A 22,229-nucleotide genomic window follows, 5' to 3' on the forward strand; every position below is an offset into this window, starting at 1 on the left:
CCTGCCTATAAATCCGGATAATGAACTCATCTTCCAAAAGCCATTCAAGTATCTCCCACTCTATCGCTACCAACACGTTTGCCAAACTGGGCTTCACTACTCCTTCATTTATGTCTCTGCATTCCACTACTGGAGTTATTTCATATACCTGGAATGCTTTAATGGACTTTAAAAAAATATATAATGTTTCCCTCTATCAAAAGGTGAGTTCTCTAAAGATCTAAAAACTGAGGGAAAGGAGATTGGGTTGTGGGTAGAAGGAAATGTAGAAGACAGCCAAGATAGCTGCCTAATTACCCATGTCTCCTTGGGAAATGATGTGCAGACTGGGTTTGCACATGCCCTGGGAAATGGAAGATTTTTGGATTGCTTTCACCATCTTCTCTATCTGACTCAAAATAAGAAACATTCAAGGACATGAATTGGCAGGAAGATCAATACGTGAGTCCTCCCTGTGCTTTGGGAGAGCTGGCAGAGCAGCTCCGACAGAGCCCCAATGAAGGCATTACCTAGGGTGTTGAGGCACATCCCTAATTACTGACTTGGGATCCAACAGCAAGGAAGTGTAGTCCTTTCAACACAGGCCCAGAAACTTGGCCCTTCTTCCAAAATATCCTCAGGGCCAAAACAGTTTGAAGCCACTGCTGACCATCAGGATGATTCTTCTAAAGGGAATCAGAGCCTGTCTTCACCAAGCCAGGATGCGGGGTCACTCTAGGAGCTCTGGCATTAGGGGGTGGGGTCTAACCAAGCAGTCTCACACTGCAAAGACAGAAGGCCTCAAAATGATGCAAAGTCTGTGCAGCCCACTGACTATCTGGTTTCTACCCCCAGTGACTTTACTCTTGTCCAGCTACCTCAGAATGTTCTAGGTAGAAAATGCATTCACGACCACCTCGCTCAAGTCTCTCATTGGCCTCAGAGAGGGATTTGACCAAACTTACCAATAACAATGCTGTACTCCCTATGCCCAGCCCACTGCTCTTTCCACTTGAACCCAACCATCCAGCACCATCATTTACTTGCTTCTTGATTTCTGCTCTGTACTTTCCTGACCTGTCTGGTTTGCCTTTCTCCCAGTTTCCAACGCCTTCATAGGGAATCGTGTTCCCCTTTTACCTGTTCTAGTTAGAAACACTGCTCACAGCTACTGAGGTTATTCGAGCCCCAGATAGTAAGAGATAGTGTGTAAAATACAAAATTTTTTCCTGTGTAAAAAGAGGTGAAGGAATTTAGGTTAAAAACAACAGCAGCCCGGCTGGTGTGGCTCACTGGTTGAACATGGACCTGTGAATCGGGAGGTCATGGTCGATTCCTGGTTGGGGCACATGCCCAGGTTTCAGGCTCAATCCCCAATGTGGGGTGTGCAGAAGACAGCCAATATATGATTCTCTCTCATCACTGATGTTTCTAGTTTCTAGTTTCTAGTTTCTAGTTCTCTCCCTCTCCCTTCCTCTCTGAAATTAATAAAAATATATTTTAAAACAACAGCAAACAGAATTCCACCACAGAAAAAGCAGAGCAACTGCCCTAAGCTGGACTTCATTTCTCTATTTATTTTTTATTTATTTAAATTTATCTTATTTACCATGACCTTTCTATCGAATATATAGAAATATTCCTGAAAACCTAGACTGATGTTAAAGGAATCAGCTTTATTTGGAAAAAGGAAAACTTGCTAGAATGTTCATTTTAGGAGGCTAGAGAGACTTGGAAAGCAGATCTTTGCAGGACAAGGGGGAAACCAGGTCCATTCAAGGCCCCTAACTCAAACAGCAGTCATATTTGCCAGACCTAAAGGACGACCTCTCTGAAAGCAGGATTCGGCAGTTCAGCTCTGTGTGACACTCATTACCACCCATTGGCTCTCCTAAGATGAGGAGCTCCTTGAGAACAGAGACTGTGTCATATTCCCCTCCATACCACAGTGCATGGGATATAAGAAGTGCTTTCTGGAAGATCAACAATGCCCCATTTGTATGTTTACATGCACATAAGCATACATGTATGTAGATGGAATTCCAATGAAGGCAATCTTAGAAGTCCCATTTCTAAACCTCTGTCCCCAAAATTACTGTTTTAACTAAGGTAATACTTTTTAAAACATAATGTACTTTCCTCTTTTGCATGTCCTTACATATATTTAATCTCTCTCATCTATTTGCCTGAGACATTTAGGATAGTTATGGTAGCAGGTAAAGAGAAAGTGTCAATGCTCAGCTGTCGACATTCAAGATAGGGTATTTTTAGTATGCAGTTTGAATTCTCATGCTCCCATTAACATATCAAGATCCAGCCTGGGTGAACTTGACCACTGAGAGTATTCAGTATGCGACAAAAGGGAGATTCTTGCCATGAGTGAAGAAGGGAAAGCCTTGTCCTTAAAGCATCAAGAGAACATGGGGAATTTTCAGTCTAGGAGATCAGATACCAGGGTCTCATGCTCCTCCTATATACCCACCTCAAGACCCAACCAGGGTTTGAGGAATGGGGAGGGAAGCTTTAAGATATAATATCCCAATAGGTGTGATGGCACCTGAGACCCTGAGGCCACTCCTGAGGAGGCTGTGGGCCTCTAAGAACACGCCTATCATCCAATCATGTCCCACGATCCACATGGTGCAAAGGTTAGGAAATAAAAACACAGCACTGTCCAAAGTGGGTATCTAGCTGGGTTGGCCAAATGCATAGTTTCTTCCTTCTCACAAGTGGTACTGAGTAAGCTGACGATAGTACTCAGAGATGCTCAGAGAGTTGGTGGCTAGTCAAAGGCCTAGGGGTCAGGACTAATAGGCTGCAATGTGTAGGAACTCCGACTCATAGGCAAATAGTTAGGGAATGAATATTAGTACTGGGTATCAGCACACTATTCTCCAAAATCAAGACAGGTCTAGCTACACCTTTGCAAACAGCAGTACAAGAATCAAACCAGCCCCCATGAGAGTTCAGCCATCATGCCACAACTCTAAGCCCCTCACCCCACCACTACCATCACAATATCATGTGTGACCTCTATGCAGACCCTATTCTAAAGAGAAGTGGGAGACAGGAGAAAACTTGAGTGACTGGGAAATTTACCTGAAAGATACAGTCATCCAAAAAGACTGATCCAAGAAAAAAAAAGGGAAAAAAAAAACTGATATACTATACACTAGCCAAATTGGGGTGAGGGTTTTTGAGAAAGATGAGTTTCACATTAGTAAAATGTAAAAGCAATATTTCCTTTGCATGTCTGCGTAGTAAGAAGTAAGTGGACAACTGAACTCCACTGTCTCCCATCAGAGAGGAGTCCTCAGCCTTTCTGGGAAGTTAGAAGAGCCACTCTTTCACTCTCATACACACAACTCTTTCCCAAAAGCAAATGGAACTTATCACGAAATGCTTCACTTCATCCCTAGCTCTGCCAATTTCCTACCAGACAGGAAAACATGTACAGCCCTCCAACACAGCTCAGGCTGTCACTTCCATCTGAGTCCCCTAAGCTCAGCTTTCAACCACAACTCAAAACCGAGGGAGACCCCAGAGAAAGGCAGCGGCAAAAACTCTTCATTTAGTCAGCAATTGTTTGTCTAAAGCATTTTCCTTCCATTACCGCACTTTATCTCATACTACTCTTATGAGGTATGGCAGGGCAAGTATGTTTATCTCGTTCTTCAGATGAGGAAAGAGAGGTCCCATCTGTAAGAGCAAACATGTTCACTGGCCAAGTCACAGAGCTAATTAGTGGTGGGTAGAATTGGAAACCAAGGTGTCCTGAATCACATCCTTGGATTCTTCCGGCCAAATACAGACTTATGGCTTTTGCACACTCAACCTAAAGCACTTCCATACCTGTGGTATTGGAATTAACTTTCACTCACGCCCACAGAGCACATGGGGCCTTTTTTAGCTAATTCTGATGCAAATCTGGTTCCTTAGGTCACTTGAAGACACACAGCAAAAGAAGCCTAAAATGGCCTCAAACATTTATTTAAACATCACTAACAAAAGCATCCTTAAACATTACAAAAAAAGTTATCCTCCAAAGAACAGGAACTGGCTGTTCTCCCTCCTAAGGATAAAAGCAGAGGAAACATCCTGAACCTACAGTGTCCCACATCACCTTTGAAAAGGATCAAATAATAGATGACCCTTCTTGCTACTCTTTGGACCAAATAATGTCCCAGAACAAACACTAGTGCACAGAAAAGCTGGGTTATAAATATCAATCATTAAGAGAATGGTTAAATAAAATATAGCACATCCACATAACAGAATGTAACACAACTCAAATCAAATGAGGCAGAGCTGTATGTACTGACATGGAAAAATGCCCATGATTATAAATTGATAAAAGCAAGTTGAAGAAAAAATGGGTATAGCGTCATTTCTTTTTGTTAAGTAAGAAAGAAAGCCACACATTTGGATAAACATGTACATGCAACAGGTATATATATCTGTTGACTTTTTCTTAACATCAGGAAGTGGGGAGAAAGAGCATTCACTTTGGACAACAGATCCTGCACTTATGTTTTGTGTAAATATTTGGTTTAACAATAAGTGCCAATGTCTTTACCCCTCCCCTGCCTTCCTACATTATTCCCATATAAAGATCACTTGGCATATGAATGTCTTAGTTTGCACAATAGAAATGTGTATACTGGGCCCTGGACAGTTTAGTTCAGTGGATAGAGCATCAGTATGCAGACCCAAGGGTCCCAGGTTTGATTCCAGTCAAGGACATGTACCTTGGTTTCGGGTACATACCCAGTGGGGAGTGTGCAGGAGGCAGTTGATCACTGTTTCTCTTGCATCAATGTTTCTAACTTTCTATCCCTCTCCCTTCCTCTCTATAAAAAAAATCAATACAACATACTTTAAAGAAAAAAAAAGGAATGTATATACTGGTATATCGTACATTTAAATTAATTGGGAAAAGTGGCTTTAATTTAGAAAATGTCAATACTCCTTCCCCAATTTGTCTTTCAATTCAACTCAATGATCAAAATACAAACCATGAATCAAGGGAGATTGTACACATAGAAAATAAGACCAGAAGGAAATATCTCAAACACACAAGGGTTCTCTCTGGGTGATGGAATCACAGTGGTTTTTCAAATCCTTTACATTTGGTCATATTTTCCAAATGCTCTACAATGAGCCAGCAATAATTTTATAATTAAAAACTTCAGGATTAAAAATGAATGTTCTATGAAAGTATACTGAGAATTCAATCTAAGTAAAACCTGTTTACCACTTACTTAAATTAAATTATCTTTTAGCTTATAGACAACAAATGCACATTAAATAAACCAATGAATGATAAACCTCCCTTTCTGATTGATCTCCATTTAACCAATTTATATAAGTTCCCCCTTCCCAATGCAACAAGACCATAAACTCTTCAGAAGCAAGATGCATTTGTTACCCATCTTTAGCAGCCCCCTCAGTATCTGGCATAATACTAGGCACATGGCAGACACTCAATATTGATTAGTTGGTCCATTTGTATATTTGAACCTTCCTGAATAGGTTTTTCTGAAAGAAGAATACATCTTTACTTTTCCAGTGCCTATGAAATATATGAATATTTGTAAGCAAGTGATAAAAGGGATCCCCCTCTAATTTACCAGAATCAACAAGAGTTGTGCACTATATTTCACAGTCAGTATTGATTTCAAAGGTCTTTTTGTTTAAGGTATTATTGCCTATCCATAAAAAAACAAACAAAACAAAACAAAAACACATTTGCTTAACACAATGTTTCATTATAAAACTCCCACATGGCCTAAACACGAATAAATGGCTCTTTTAAAAAATCAAGCCCACGAATACTAATCAAGCAAGTATTTTCTTCAAGGCACTGACCTGGCTATCAAGAAGAATACAGACAAGTTCAAACCAAAAGTGCGTGCAGCCTACTAGGGGAAACCAGACGTGACCATTTTCCAAAGTGGGGCCTCCAAAAGGCCTTTGATCCATCAATGTTCAGTGAGGTTTTAGGAAGAGGCTGGCAGCCAAACAATGCTAGCACACATCTCATCTCCCCGCTGGAAATCTTGGTGGAGTTAACATCCTAGCACTCAGGAGTCTACTGTTTCTACCTCCTCTCCAGAGCCTCCACGGCTGAGCAAGATTCAAAAGCCTGCATACCTGGCCCAATCTGAACTCAATTTTTTATGCATTCCTCACTCATTCTCCAGAGAATGGATCCGGTCTGTCTCCTCTGTTTTCAGATTCCCAGCATCCCTCAGTCCATCGAATTGGCTCCCATTCACAGAGAAGACTAAAATCAGCTTAATAAAAGTTCTAGCATCAGACCTGAACACTAGCTGATCTTCTCCTGTAGCCACAGAGAAAGAACTGTCCCTCCATCCCAGAGATAACCTCTGTGTCTGGGAATCCCATCCTTTCCTGACTTTGAGGAAGCTAGAACTCACCCTGTTACCCTGTCCACACACATACCACCTTCTAACACCTTCAGTCTCTACACCACTGCCTCCTCCAAGGACTTTTTCACACATTCAAAGATTTTTCTCTCTATGGAAAACAAAAAACAAAACAAAAAATTCACTGGACCTGATGACTTTTTAAAAATCATTATTGAAGTATAATTTGTGTACACAACATTGCACATATCAGTCTACAGCTCACTGACACTTCACAAACAGAGCACACTTCTGGTCAACAAGCAGGACATTGTCAGTACTCTCAAAATTTCCTTTCAATCACCACTTTATTTTTCTCCTTATTTTTATTGCCAAGCTTCTTGAACCATGGTCTGTCTTCAATTTCACCACCTCCTCATCTATTTCGGCCTAAGCAACTCCTCTTGAGTGAATCCTCCCCACACCCATCCAGATGAGGTTGCCAATCCTTGATCCTCTTATGGCACTTAATATATTACATTGCAATCATTTGCTTTATGTGTCAGGCAATCCCACTAGACTGTTTTGTGGAAAATATTATTTTTAACTTGTTTGTGTACCCCCCAGTGCTTGGCACTTAGTATGTGCACAGCTTGTGTTTGACACTTAAATGAATGAGTGCAATAAAGAGATCCACTCACGGAAACGTGGCACTCTGCTGAACTTGATCAGTTCTTTGTCCAGTTCTCATCAAAAGTAATAGTGATATTTAGCTATCAAAACTCAGTGGTTAGGAGCATAAAGAATGACTGGAAGGAAAGTTGTACTGTTCCAATGTTTGGTTAAGCACTCTCTTTACATCCAAGTATCTGAGCCTGTTCTGGGCCCGTGCACTGAGGTACAGAGAAGGGATTTAATATTTTGCACCTACCCTCCAAATTAAAGCTGTGACATCTCTCCCAAAGGTGCTCTGTCCTTCCATGGCCGCACACCAACATGGAGTCCTTCCAATCTTTTGCTTAACTGTTCCTGAAGCTACTCCTCCCTCTCCCCACAGCCTCCTTTCCAGGACAGTAAAAAGTCACAGACAGGAATCCCCCCAGGAGCCCCAGACCCCACCTCCTAGCCCCCTTTTGTCATATCCAATTAACCATCTGCCAGTCTCCGGGGTCTCCTTCTAGGCCTACAGTCCAGCTGCCAACTCAATACTGCTCCCCCAGCCCACCCCACCCCCACCCATAGATGCTCATTGTTCCTGGGCTGCAGGGTGAGAGTGTAAAAGATGGGGAATTTTAGCCATATTCCAGTCCCTGTCTGCCATGGCCTGGAATATCTATAACTAAAAGCTTAAAATCATACCCATACCCATCTCTATGCTGTTACAGATGGAAGGAAGAACTGGAGGGAGGATAGGCAGGTTGGGGAGAGAAAGGGGAAACATGTTATTGAAGCATCATAATTTTCATGATTTGGGAAATAGACTCATCTATCTAGTAATATGATTACATTACATGTTACAAATATATTACAAAATAATCATTAATTGTAATAAAATCGCATTCCTATTACTATTTACAATATGAATATAACTATAACAATATACAGGATATCGACAAACATCCAGCGATCCTGAGAGGTAAGGATTTTTGTTTACCCATTTTACAGATGAGAAAATTGAAGGTCAGAGATCTCTTGTTGTAACTTGCACAAGGTCATACAGTTAGTAAGTTCCTACTCTGTTTTAACACTGATTCTGGGCTGAGCTACATCTAAGGAAACTCCCACCTCCTTCTACTCTAAGAAATAGAAGCCCAGCTCCCCACAGCCCCCCTTTTAATAATAGCAGCCCTCGGATTCCCACTCTCCACCCCTCTGGAGGTCTGCCTCGGGTCTCTGAAAAGCCTTTAATGAAATAGGGCTTTTAACTTAATGAAAGTTCTTGGGTTTGCCCCGCAAAGGACAGTGGAGAGTCTGGTCAAAGGAAGTGCTTTGGGGCCGTCAGAATCGTAGTGCTCCTGCGTGAGGTGTTCATCTTCATGAAGAAGCACAGGTAAGAGGCTCTTCCATAATCTCCATGCTTCCTCTTTCTTCTAGGACTTCTAGAGGCATTGAGAAAACTCTGGAAATTCAAGAGCAGGCCCCATCCCAGGGAGATCCAGTCCCTGATAGCCAGGCATAGACCTTTCCCCAAGAAGCAGCCCCCAATACCTTCGTGCCTGAGTCCTTCCCTCCACTCCCCTCCACCTCCCCCCCATACCCCCCGTCCTTCCCCACTATCAACCCCACTAACTTGCCTTTGGGACTCACACTCTGTTATGGGTGGTTCTGCAGATGGGACCATATAGCCTGCAGCAGATGCTACCTTGGCCTACAAAAGAAAACCACCAGCATTTCTAAAAGGATTGCTAATTTGCGATCTCCTAGATTTCTTTCCATCTTTTCTGTCCACTGGCCTTCTAGAGTGGCTAGCCAACCCAGCTCTCCCATTTTACATCTGCCCTCAGCTCACCACACCCTCCTTAAGCATGGCACCACTAGCCTCTGAGTCTCCAAGCCAGCTGATGCTCTCTCTGCTGGGACCGTTGATCAGGCACTTTGTGCCCTCAGTGAGGTCCCTGAATGCCAGCTACTTTACTAAGTTCCCCCTTCCCCCAGGCTCCTTCTCTAGCCCAAACTCACCCTGCAGCTGACATTGAAATCCACTCCTCCGGGCTCCCTGAGGACTTTCCTCCTCTCTTTCCTGAATATTCATTCTTTTCCTCATGCCTGCCTTCTCCTTCCTCCCCACCCCTAGGTATTCACATATCTTCCCCACCTAAAAAAAGCCTTCCCTCAATTCTGCTACCCATCTCCAACTACCTTACTATTTTTAACCTTCCCTTCACAGCCAAACCTTTCCAAAGAGTCATCTGTATGCACTCCCACCGCTTCCTCCCCATCCACTCCTTCCCCACTCCCCTTGCAATTTGGATTCCAACTCCCATGCATAATTTCAAAGGTTACCAATCTCCCAGCGTCTAGGACCAAGGAGGTATGCTCAGTCCCCAGCTCCCTCCACCTCTCTGCAGCCTTAGGCCCTGTTGAAGACCTGTTTTTCTGCAAGCGCTGCTCTCCCCTGGTTTTCCTCCAGCCTTTTCCTTGTGTCTATAGCCTCTGTCCTTGGCCCTCAGCCCTTAAGTCTATATATGCTTTTCATGTATTATCTCATCTATTCGGATAATCTAGCCACAACTTCTTAAAGATATCTCTCAAATCTACTTCCCTGGCTCTGGCCTCCCTCCAAAGCTCCCAACTCTCTCCGTTATCCACCTACGGAATCAGCACCTCCCTTAGCTATTTCACTGACACCTGAAAAGCAACATGTCCCAAAGTAAACTCCCAAATCCTCCCTCTCCTCCTGCATCCCCACAGCTGCTTGTCCTCTTCCTAACTCCTTGTTTTCAGGATATCTACATTCCTTCCCTACCCCCCCCCCCCCCCCAGTCATCCAGGATCTAAGCTTTGGAGTAATCTTTGATTCCTGCCTTTTCCTTGACATGTGTACAGCCAAGTTGTCAAGTCCTATAAACTCTACCTCCACAAGGTCCCTCATATCCATCCCCTCCTCTCCATTTCCACTGTGGCATCTCAAGTTCAGACCCTCCTTACCTATCACAGTGGTCTCCCAATCTGGCCCTGGCCAGCAGCACCTCCCCCATTCTAATTAATAGAACTGCCAGATTTATCATCCTAACCATGTCATCACCCATTCAGAAACTTTTAGGGACTCTCAAAAGAAACTGCAGAAAAGACCAAACTCCTGGCCCGTGATTCAAAGCCATTTATAATCTAGGAGCCCAGTAAATGTTTGATAAATGAAGCAATCAGTCAACCTTATCCTCCCTCCCTTATGAATTTTATCTTCCTTTAATCCTCCACCTGTATTCTGAGTCACATAGACTGGACCTCTTACCGCCCCAAATATGCCATGGAAGTCCGCACCTCCTTCTAACATGGATTGAACCTGGAAACACAATACTTTCTGTCTTTCCCTTCCAAATCCTACCCCTCCTTCAAGTCCCAGCTTAAGAAGTAATCACTACCTCAAGAACACAGCTCATCTACAACTTTTCACTCCTACTTGTGTATCACTCATGTTCATATTTTTTAGCTAATGTCCAGCTCCCTTCTAATAATGCCATGAAGGGAAAGAGACAAAGCTAATTCAACAGTTTCTTCTTTACTTCTCTGAATTAATTTCTCTGTCCTACAAGCTGATTCTTTCTGTTCCCTCACTCGTCAGCAGACACGATTTCAAGCAGCTCTATTGATCCAACAGCTCTGTGGCTGTCAATCATTTCCTAGTTATTTTGCTGCCATTCACACACAAAAGAGTGGCAGGAGAAGTTTGAACTGCATGCAGACAGAGAAGGAGCAGGAAGGGCTGATTCACTGCACCCACCTGAGGCTTGGCAGAAGACATAACTCTGTTCTTGCTAGGCACCTCCAGATGGCATGGGGCCATGTGCCAGAGCCTGGGGGCAGGCATTTTTATACTTTTGCAGTGGATAGGAGAGGAGTGCCCAAAAACAAAACTAAGAAGGATTGCTCTCTTCCTGGGCTGGAAAGGTCCCATGGAAGTGAGATTAAATAAGATTAATACTTGTCAGAAGAGGCACTTAGAGTAATAGAACATTTAATTTGGAAGGAACTGTCTATACTAATAAAAGGGTAATATGCTAATTAGACTGGGAGACCTTCCAGGAGACCTTCTGGACCTTCTTCTGGACAAAGCCATGGTGGCGAGGCTGAGGTAGAGGCAGTTAGAGGCCAAAAGGGGAGGGCAGTTGTGGGTGATCAGGCCAGGGTGGGACAGCAGTTGTGAGTGATCAGACTGGTGGGGGACGGGGACATTGGGTGTAAGCAGAGCAGCAGGGGGACCAGTTGGGAGCGAGCAGGTCATCAGTGGGGGTCAGTTGGAGATGATCAGGACAGTGGGGGGGGCAGTTTGGAGTGAGCAGGCTGGCAGGGGGGCAGTTGGGGGCAAGCTTGCCAGTGGGGAGGGGAGGTGGGGGTGAGCAGGCCAGTAGGGCAGGTAGTTGGGGGTGAGCAGGCTGGCAGGAGAGGCAGTTGGGGGCAAGCACACTGGCATGGGGGAAGTCAGGGGTGATCAGGCTGATGGGTGGGGCATCTGGGGGTGAGCAAACTGGCAGTGGGGGAGGGGAGCTAGTTGGGGGCAAGCAGGCCGGCAGGCAAAGTGGTTAGGGACAATCAGGCAGACAGGCAGGCAGGTGAGCGGTTAGTAGCCAGTAGGCCCAGATTGAGAGAGGGATGTCCGACTGCTGGTATAGGCCCAATCCCTGTAAACCAGCAGTAGAACATCCTTCGAGGGGTCCCAGATTGGAGAGGGTGCAGGCTGGGCTGAGGAACACCCTGCTCCCCTGTGCACAAATTTTGTGCACTGGGCCACTAGTCCATATATATTTGGATAGAACTGTACAACTTATAAAGACCGTTCACACACACTATCTTTTTTGAGTCTCTCAATAGTCCTATTGAGGGTGTAGGAGTACTGTCCTCATCTTACAAAGATGTAAAAGTCACTTGCCCAGGTCATTCAGATAAGTAGAGAGCAAAGGGGAGTGTTCATCTCCTTCTCTCTTGCCTAACCTTCTAAGCTTACTTCATAGGCTTCTTTTTTCTCTCTTTCCTATTCCTTAAATCCAAGTGCTCCCTGAGGGATACATTTATATCCATTTCCCTTCCTGCTCTATGGTTTTTCTTTTAGTGATTTTATACACTCCCATAGCATAATACATGGCTGCAGTAGGCACTCCATAAATATTTGTCAAACAAATCATTAAACGATTGAATGAAAGAACTGAGGCCCAACCCCTGGCTTTCTGATTCCACAGACAAGCTCCTTGTACTCCATCAGGTTGCCTCTCGGCATCCTCTCCCACCCCATGTCAAAAGCCCTGCACAGCACCCCTTCCAGAGATACCTCAGCCTTGGTGCTATCACATTCACTCAATAACTAAAACAGCAGGAACAACAAAGACTAGGATTGCATGTGTGTCAGAAACCGCTAGATGCTTTTTACACATTATTTTACCTCGTAATCCTCTCAATTATTATCAAATTGTTATCAAAACAAAACTGAGACAATTGCTCTCTTCCTATAAAATAATTATTATGAGTCCAGTTTTTCAGAAGACTGAGGTTGGAAGGAATTAAATAATTTACCCAGGATTCCATCCCTAGTTAGTGCTGAGTTTATCTTACACAACAAAGCCCATGATCTCTGGTATACAGGGTTTCTCAGCCTCAGCATTACCCGTGTTTCCCCGAAAATAAGACATCCTCTGAAAATAAGACCTACTTACAGGTTTACTTCTGAGTGAAATATAAGGCATCCCCCGAAAATAAGGTCCCCTTAGGCTAAACATGAGAGATTTGGTCCACTGATTCTGAAAGAAATGGAGTCACAAGAAATTCACCAGGAAATTCAGGAATTGGATTGTTATGATGATGTTCCAGAAGATGATGACATGATTGTCATTGAATAAATGAGTAAATTCTTGATACTGTAGGATTCACAGTTTGTCCAGTTTGTGTTGACAACTACCGTACTACCGTACCATATACAGGTAATAAATTTCCTTTATTTTCATTTAACAATAAATATGTACCGTATTCTTCTTCATGGAAAAATAAGACATCCCCGGAAAATAAGACCTAGCTCATCTTTGGGAGCAAAAATTAATATAAGACACTGTCTTATTTTCGGGGAAACAGGGTACTAACATTTTGGGGCTAGATAATTCTTTATTGTCCTGTGCACTATAAGATGATTAGCAATACCCTAGACCTCTACCCACTACATGTCAGTAGCAACACCCTTCCCTATCTTAAAAAAAAAAAAAAAAAAAAAAAAAAAAAAAAAGTCTCCAGACATTTACAGTGGTTCCCTGGAGGATAAAATTGTCCCCAGTTGAGAACCACTGGACTATACCCTACTGACTATTTCCACAAGTAAACAAACTGCCAAGTTCCAGAATCAGAAAGAACACTGAAAAATAAAAATGTTCATTCTCCAACATCTAAAAAGGACCTTTACTTCATATGTTCTAGTATTTTCTTTTGATATTTATAGTCAGTAGACTTTTCTTACTTCTAATTTAATTTCTTTCTGTAGCTTCAGTTTATCCCAAGACCTATTTCATCCCACAAAAGTTGACTGAATACAAGTAGACAGAATGTGCCAGTAATAGAGTGTTGATGTTTGGTAGCATACGGAAGAAGTAAAGACCCCCAAATCTTATGGATATGTGCCTGGGTGTCACTAATCTGTTCTAAAATACAGTAACATAGAAATAACCGACGTAAATGCAACATTAGAAATATTAACAACTTTCCCTCTCCAGAACAGCAAAGTCCTCTCGCTACTCCCACACGTTTCTGGGAAATTGTGTGACTTAAAGCCCAATTCATGATAAGCAAAAGTGGAAGAGAATCAAGAAGGAACAATAAACACTTAATTACGCATCATGTTTACATTCTGCATCACCCAGCACAATGTCAAAAAGAGGTGTTTTCTATTGCTGCAGAAGAGCACTCAGGATGTAAGAGACCCCTCCCCTTTAGGTGCCTGGCAATGCACAGCTGGGGTGGTCATATTTAGTCGAAGAATTGCACACAAACATAGGTCGTTATTCCCAAACCTCCCTTCTCTATGATCTGAACATGATGATGTCCAGTTCCTCCTCTGTCTAAACAGGATGGGACTATCATCTGAGAGAAAAGTGTAAAGAATCATACTGTGAATACCAATATACCATCACCTAGATTCAACAACTGTTTATATGTTGCCATGCTTGCTTTAGCTATTTTGGGGGAGGAGATATATCAATCACAAGCTTTTTAAAGGAACTTTTTCCTTACCTCCGAAGAACAAGGAATTTCAATAATAGAAATCAACCCTGCATGTATGAAAGGGCAAAAAACACCAACATAACACCACTGATGAAATGAGAACATGAGTATAGACAAGTCAGTGTTTCAGGAATTTGGAGGAAAGGATTGGTCTTCTGAGTGGCAAAAGTTCCCAGAAGAAGGTGGGGCTCGAGTTTTAAAGAATGAGTTGGATTTTTTGTTGTTGTTGTTGTTAATCCTCACCTGAGGATATTTTTCCATTGGTTTTTAGAGAGAATGGAAGGGAGAGGGAAATACAGAGAGAAACATCAACGTGATTGGTTGCCTCCTGCACACACCCCAACCAGGGCTAGGGATGTATGTGCCCGTGACCGGGATCAAACCCAGGAGCCTTCTGTCCAGAGGCCAACGCTCCACTGAGCCAAACTGGCTATGGTAGGATTGAGAGGATGGAGGTGCCAGGGTAGATGATTCAAAGAGAACATGAATCAAGATGCCCTTGGATAGTGAGGAAAGCAGTCAGGCTGGAGCTGAGCTGTGAGTAAGAACTTGACCCTGAAGGCACTCGGGAGTCATTGTAGGTCCAGAGACTAAGCAGTAATGTGGTGCAAGAAGTGCAATCTACTTTGTGAAGTACAGTCTGCCTGCAGGTGCCAATTTGAAGCAGGGGATAGGGGGGTGGAGGGAAGCAGATTCCAAGGGACAAGAATGAAAGCCACTAAATGAGTCCATGATTGGCATGATGGGTCCCGGCCTAGGGAAGAGACCCTGCAGATGAACAACAGGGCTAGCTATGAAAGACAATTCAATAGGGCTTGTCAGAGGAGAGATTCCTCACAGACTATAAGTACCAAGGAAGAAGCAAAGCCTCCTAAATCCTATGGAGATGCGCCTGGATGTCATTGATACGTTCTAAAATGCACTAATAGAGAAATAGCTGATGTAAACGCAATATTAGAAATACAATACTAACAACTTTCCCTCTCCAGAACCACAAAGTCCTTTTGCTACTCCCCACAAGTTTCTGGGAGCTGGTCTGGGGAGTTATCAAGACATACACAGCTGATTTTGAGGCTGGCCGAAGTCCAAGTGATAGCAAACACTCCAGTGAAAAATGTCGGGATTCACAGGACAAAGCTCAACAGAAGGAGAGAGGTGGAAGATATTTCCACATCATTCTGTTTTATCTTCTTGTTTTACCCTTGAATCTTAAAGAAATAGTTTTCTCCTCTTGTCACCAAAGCTAAGTTCTTACATTTGTTAGAAAAACCACTCTTATTTCACCTCTTCAGGTACCTAACTCAAGAATCAATCTCACATCTTCAGTTTGTCCACAAGCTTGCTCCCTCCAAACCTGTTCGGACTCTGAAAAAAAAACACACACCAAAACACACACACACACACACACACACACACACACACACACACACTGCTCTTTTTGATACTAACATCCCTTATGATGAGCATACAACCTCTTTTTCCTTTCACGGATAAACTCTGCAAGTAACTGCTTTCTACCCACCATCCCAAATCCCTATTCTTAATTCCTCTTTTAATACTATCTCCCAAGAGCTCTCAGTGGCCTTCTTTTTATCATATCCAGTGACACTTATTCAGTGCTCCTGCATTTCTCCTACTCAGTGTGTCTGTAGCCTGTCATCACATCGAAACCCACACGGCTTTCTGGGGTCCTCAGGATCAAGTCTCCTTTGCTGCCACTTCCTAAATAAGCGTTTCTCCCCCAATTTCTTGATGCAGAAAGTTTTCACACCGGCATTGCCAACTCTAACCTCTGCCTATGCTCCTATCTTGAGGCCACATTTCCCCAAAACAACTCCACCTGGATGTCCCTCAATCACCTCTAATTATCCACATTTGAAGCTGACATCACTACCTGCAAAACCAGCTCCTGTCTTCAACCAGACTTCAGGAGGGACATTGTCAGTCCTCTGCAATGCCAACCCCGCTACTTCTGCTTCTTCATGGGCTTATTTTTCTTTTCCCCCTCTAATTAGTTTGTCAACAAATCCCCACATTTCCACCTTTGAAAATGCCTCTCAGTGTTGTTCCTAATTCCCCATCCTTTTGCCATGGACCCACACAAGGCATCCCACACTGCCCACCCCACTCCACCCCCAGGTCTGGATCACTTTTGCATCTCCCTGGATTCTCTCTCTCTTCTCCACTTCATCAGTAATATTACCTTCAGGTGAAATGTTCCAACTATCACTTTCTTCAGGATATGCCCTTGCTCAGGAACCTAAATGACTCCCTGCTGACCCTGAATCAAATCCAAACACTTCTCTTGGGCTTCCAAGGCTCTTCCTATCTGGCCTTGCTCTACTTACCAATCCTGTTTCCTCTTCCTCCCAAACTACACCTTCCATTGGGTCAGCCAGCAATCTTCAGTGTCAATGCCCCCACCTCCCTGTGTCCACACTGCTCTTCCCACTCCCCATCCACAGCCCTCCCCACAGGCGATCCTCAGTTCCACTTCTCTCTAGTTCTGTCAACTTTTTATCTTACAGCACCACCATGTTTAGCAATTCATTAGTCTCTGAGAAGTTATTGTCAAACACCTTTTTAAAAGTTCTTCAAGGGCAGAAAGCAATTTGAATATTTTGTTAGTATTCCACAGCAAAAGGCTTCTAGAAGTTGGAAAATCCTCGTTGGCTGTTTATTCCATTTCGTTCCTATTCCCAGTTCTGAGTTTCCATATCTCCGCTTCTCTACCTCATAGCCATGACCAATAAAATTAATGAGACACACTTTCCCAGGCATGGAACAGAGAATTCCCGGGTAGATGATAAGGAGTCCACCAATCTATAAGAATAGTGTGCTGGGGTGGTGTCTGTGTGTGTCCACATGCATGCAGGGAAGTAAGATTGAAGAATTCTAGCTTAATCTATTGGTCAAGAAAACTGAAATACCAAAATAACTAGAAGATGACAAGTAAGGGACCAAAATGATAGAATACTTTGAAACATGCCTGATTAGAGGCACAGGATGCCATAGTTTTGACAAAGCAATTGCCAGTCTGATCTTAGTACATGCAACATTTTCCACCAAAAAGAAGGAGGTAATCCAGGCACTGGGGCCTTTGAGAATTTGTTTGAAGGTTTTCTCAGTTGTTCAGTTGAATAAATTCATAACGTCCTGATTGCCAGGTGTAGTGCTATGTTCCATAGACAGGGGAATCAGAAGGAAAAAGGTTAGAAATAGGGCTTTTTTTCTGGGCTCAAGAATCCCCAGCAAAAGCCTAAAGATTGGGAAGGGTGAGATCAAGAAGCAGAGCACAGAGGACCTTTTGGACTCCCTGCACTCCCTTTTGGAACTTGTTACAGTCATTTCCAGCTATGTGCATTGAGGTTTTCACATTTCTCTGATTCTAAGAGCACGTCAGACCTAGCCTCCCTTCGCCAAGGCCATCCAAGGAGGAAAGAATATCCCTAACAGGAGTCCCCAGGAGTCTGCTATTCACTCTGTGATTTGAGCCTGGGGCACACAATGTAAGCTCCGTGTTGTGTTTTGAAAGGCCCTGGGAAAAGTAACACATTGGACCATTAGAGGCCATTAACACCATTAACACTGTGTGAATTCATTTGTCAGAAATTAGCAAGCCTCCAGAAACCCAGCTCAGCTCCAAGGGCCTGGGACAGAGAATAGACGGGAACCAGTGTTTAGGTGGTAGGAAAGGGAAAGGAGGCGTGAACGCCAAAAAAATAAAAGTGAGGGCTGAAAAAGAAAAAGTGGGAAGGCTCCCACTTCAGGAGTTTTCCTCAAGCTAAGAAAAGGCAGACTTTTTGCCCCAGATGGGAGGCAAGAGGGATCAGGAAGACCCCCTGGTGAATGTTTTCTGGCATCTTTTAGCTCACAGAAATCTCACCCTAGATGGCAGGCTACAAACTTAAGTCAAGTCTGAGGTGATGGCTCCCTCCCTACATGCACTTTCGAATCCATGCTGTGGTTGCTGGGGGGGGGGAGGGGAGGGGAGAGCGGGGGAGGGGAGAAAGAGAGAGAGGGGGGGGAGAGAGAGAGAGAATATGAATGAATATGAATGTGTGTGTAGAATCCACCTCTGGGGGAAAGGAAGGAGGGAGAGAGGCAAGGCTGAGCCCTGGGAAGCAGGAAAGGGTAGCAGGGGCTCCCTCCGCTCTCCCCAGTCCTGGCATCTGCTCCTGTACTCCAGCATTTTCCTTCCCAGACCCACCAGAAAATGAACATATGGGCCCATCAAGTCTTGACTCCTAAAGCCACCAGCCTCCCCAACAAAGCACTCCTAGCGATGACCTGAGGGCCAGGCAGGGAGGTTGGGAAGCAGATGGATGTGCAGAGAGCTTCGGAGCTACCCTCAGCCCTGACCCCCACCAGTTCATGCCCTCTAATCAAAACTTACTGAAGGGGAGGGCAGAGGTGCCGGTGCCCATAACTTACTGGATTCCGTGGGACAAAGATTCCAGACAAAATGGTTCCAGACATGGGCGATGGGGAGCTCTATCGACCGAGTTGGTGGAAGCCACAGGTAAAAGGGACTTGGGGAATCCCTAGCCACCAGGAAAAAAACAGGGCCACAGGTGGCGGTAGGTGTCTGTGCTGAGAAGGGGCTCTGTAGCCAAGGAACAGGAGAAGCTACAGGCCTGGGGGATGGGAGATGGCGGGGCTGCAAGCGCTGGGAGGACGCATCTGAGGGCTTTACAACCCTCGGACAAGCAAAGATCCAGTGGGTGTGTACGAGGACGGCGTTAACTCACACTTCCAGGAAGGAGTGATTCTTAGGAAACGCTTATGTGTTTCCAGAACTGGGAGAGAGGAGGACACGGAGGAGGTCCCAAGCGCCCACCGCCCTCCCAACACGACCTGCCTCTCAAGTCTAAGACGCTGGCTCCCCGCACACAGCGGGCTTGGCCGCCCCGGGTCCGCCCCGCTCCTGACTGTCAGTCTGCAGCCTTCGTGACTCCGGGTCCCCGCGGCCCTCTGTGCACATCAGGACCCCGGGGCCCTGACCGGGAAGGGGTGCCAGCCCGGGGCGGCCGGAGCCGGGCTGACAGGCGCTGGGAGAAGGGGGACAAGGGAGGGGGTCCCCAGGATCAAGGGGGACGCCGGGAGCCCGAGCGGGTGCGCTGCAAAGTGATCCCACGTCGCCCCATCCCCGCGCGCTCCGGGGAAGGCAGCCGAGGGACCCGCCTCCCGCGTCCCCGCCACACACTCCCGCAAGTGGGGTGGACGCCGCCGAGGGGCGCCGCGCTCCCAGCTCCCCACCACGCACCCCCGAAACGCTCCCAGCATTGCCATCACAACAGGAATCTCGGCAACTCCAGCCCGGACGACGAGGGGGGGTGGGGACTGCTCCCCAACGTGCATGCACGCCTGCAGCCACAGCCCCGCTTCCCCAAACTTGTCCGAGGCAGCTAGCGGCCCTGCCCGCGGCCGCCCGCGCCCTGCCCAGCCTACCTGTCCGGAAAAAGGCGTCCACGTCCGAGTCCGCCGCTCCTCCTTCCTCCGCCGCCCCCTCCGGGGGGTTCATGACTGGGGGAGGGAGGGCGTCCGCGGGCAGCCGGGGGCCGGCGGAGCCTGGGGCCGAGGGCTGCCCGGAGCCGGGGGTGGGGGGCGCAGGGCGCAGGGCGCAGCGGCTGCAGCCCCAGACCCGGTTGCACCCGGGGCTCCGAGGGCTGGATGGAGGCTGGGCGGCGGGGCTGGGGCAGCGAGCGCCGAGCCTCCTTCAAGCGGAGGCGCGCGGCGGGCTGGGGGCGCCTGCCGCCGGCTCCCCCATGGCACCCCGCCCTCCCCGGGGGCGCTGGCCGCCTGCTGTGTGCCGGGGCCGGGGCCGGGCCCGCGCCGGGGTCCGGCTGCCTGGGCGCCCGCTCCCTTGCTCGGCAGCGGCGGCAGCTGGCTCTGCTCCTCGCCCGCCCGCCTGTCTCTATTGTTCAGCCCTGCTCGGCTCTCCTCTTTATTTTTCCTCCTCCTCCCTCCCGCCCTCCCTGGCTCTCTCCCTCCTCCCTCCCTCGCTCGCTCGATCGCCCGCTCTCGGGCTCCCCCTCTGGCTCCCGCCGCCGCCGCCGCCGCCGCCCGGCTCCTCCCCCGGCTCCCGCTCCCCGGTCCCGGCCAACAATGCCCGGGCGGCAGCGCCGAGCTCCGCGGAGGCTCCGGCGGCCCGGGGCCGCGAACCCCCAGCGGCGCGGCCGCCTCCTCGCCCCGCGGCCCGGCGCCTGCCTCTCAGGGGGCAGAGAGCTGCCCCGAGCTATTGTTCCCGCGGCTCTAGGCCGGCCCCCTGAGCCCCGGGGGCAGGAGAACCCCGCGCGGGGGGCGGCAGGAGGGGCGGGGCCGCCCCGGGTTCCCCCTGGTCCTGGTCCTGGATCCGCGCCGCGCCCCGCTCCCAGGTGCGCGCGATGGGGAACCCCGATCTGCTAGTCCGCCCCCTCTGCAGACCGCTCCCCGAGCTGGACAGACCTGTCCCCTAGGGGCTGCACTTTTCCTCTCTCCCTCCTGATAAGCTCTTCTCTCCTGCCTCGCTCCCCACCTCCGGAACCTCTTGCGTTTTCCTCACGACCTCCCCAGAGTTCTTTTCTAGCTTTTTCTTCCTTTTCCCCCTTTTAGGCGCCCCTTGACGCATCTCTCTGCCTGGCTCCGTGACTCTTTGTCCAGTTCGTTCCTCTTGCGAGGTCCTCCCTGCCTATCTCTCCCTCCTTCCCTCCCTCCGTCACTCTTCTGTCTTCCATTCGTCTCTGTCTCTGTCCTGCCCTGGTACTTGGCCCTTAGCTCAGCGCTTCTCTTGGACAGCTGTCAAAACTCCCTAATCCCTGGGGCTCTGTTTTGTTGTTCTTCCTCGTTTGAATGGGGGAGATCCAGTTGGCCAGGAGCAGGGAGGTGTTACAGCAAGCTGAATTTCAATTAAAGTGGGGAAGAAAGGCTGGAGAGGCATGGGGATGACAGCAAAGGGAGAAAGCAGATGCTGTATGGGGTAATTAATGCAGCGATTGTATTGTGCCAATTGGTTTTTAAGCAATAATTAAACAATAATTAGCCAGTATTCTGTTTATAGTGACTGCAGAGACTATAAAATAGAGGCTCTTTAACCTGAGTACTTAATGTGGTGTGTTGGAGGCTGTGGCTGCTGCCTCATTCAGGCAAAGGGAGAGGCTGTGGCCTGACCTAATGCGTTAAACACACGTCACAGGAAAACCAGGTCCTGGTCTAAAGTTGATGGCCTGCTTCCCACCAGCCAGAATCTTCCGTGTCTGTTTGTCTCTGGCAGCCTACCTCGTTCTCTCTACCGCTGTCTGGGTCACCGCACCTGGGACCTTTCCAAAGCTACCAGCTAGCTAACTCTACCGGCAAATAGAATGAATTAAATAAGTTTTTAGTGAACACTTTCTGGCTCCGTGGACTCATCACTTCCTTTACTGAATGTCACAATTTTTGTTTGTTTGTTTAGTTACCTGTCTCCAATCTTGGGTATATCTATCAGACCCCATTTCTTAAAAAATTTTAATAGTGACTCAGATCACAAATTAACTGCCATGAGATCGAATTCATCTGGCCCTGATATTTTTTTTTAATATATTTTATAGATTTTTTTTTTTTTTTTTTTTTTTTACAGAGAGGAAGGGAGAGGGATAGAGAGCTAGAAACATGATGAGAGAGAAACATTGACTAGCTGCCTCCTGCACACTCCCTACTGGGGATGTGCCCGCAACCGATACATGCCCTAGGACTGAGCCAAACCGGTTTTGGCTGGCCCTGATATCTTAAACTGTCAAGTATCCCCTACTTACCACCTCCTCTAACAATGGAAGTACTTCTCATTTGTCTTTTCTAAATTTTGCCTCCCTAAATTAACTCCATGACAAAACCCTGGCCTGCACTCCCCCTCCCCACTGCCGCCACCCCCACACGGATGACAGAGCTGCTAACTGCCACTGTTGTGCAGATAGAGAACCAGAGTCATGGCAAGAGTACTATCTCATCCCA

At 46.6% G+C, this 22,229-nt stretch overlaps 1 protein-coding gene across 20 annotated transcripts in view; it reads right to left on the reverse strand.

The window, feature by feature from the left end:
* Positions 1-20,210, reverse strand: part of KALRN (kalirin RhoGEF kinase) — a 650,068-nt gene extending 629,858 nt beyond the window's left edge. For 12 of the 20 annotated variants that reach the window (XM_084871483.1, XM_084871457.1, XM_084871488.1 and 9 more), the window contains exon 1: positions 19,713-20,210. In XM_084871483.1, coding sequence (XP_084727609.1) covers positions 19,713-19,785 — 73 coding nt within the window. In that variant the 5' untranslated portion in view covers positions 19,786-20,210. The remainder of the gene's footprint in view (positions 1-19,712) is intronic. The other 8 variants (XM_084871461.1, XM_084871464.1, XM_084871473.1 and 5 more) reach the window with 3 other exon arrangements.
* Positions 20,211-22,229: the final 2,019 nt, after the last annotated feature.

The sequence above is a fragment of the Pipistrellus hanaki genome (genome assembly GCF_964339955.1).
Source record: "Pipistrellus hanaki genome assembly, chromosome: 2".
NCBI lineage: Eukaryota > Metazoa > Chordata > Mammalia > Chiroptera > Vespertilionidae > Pipistrellus > Pipistrellus hanaki.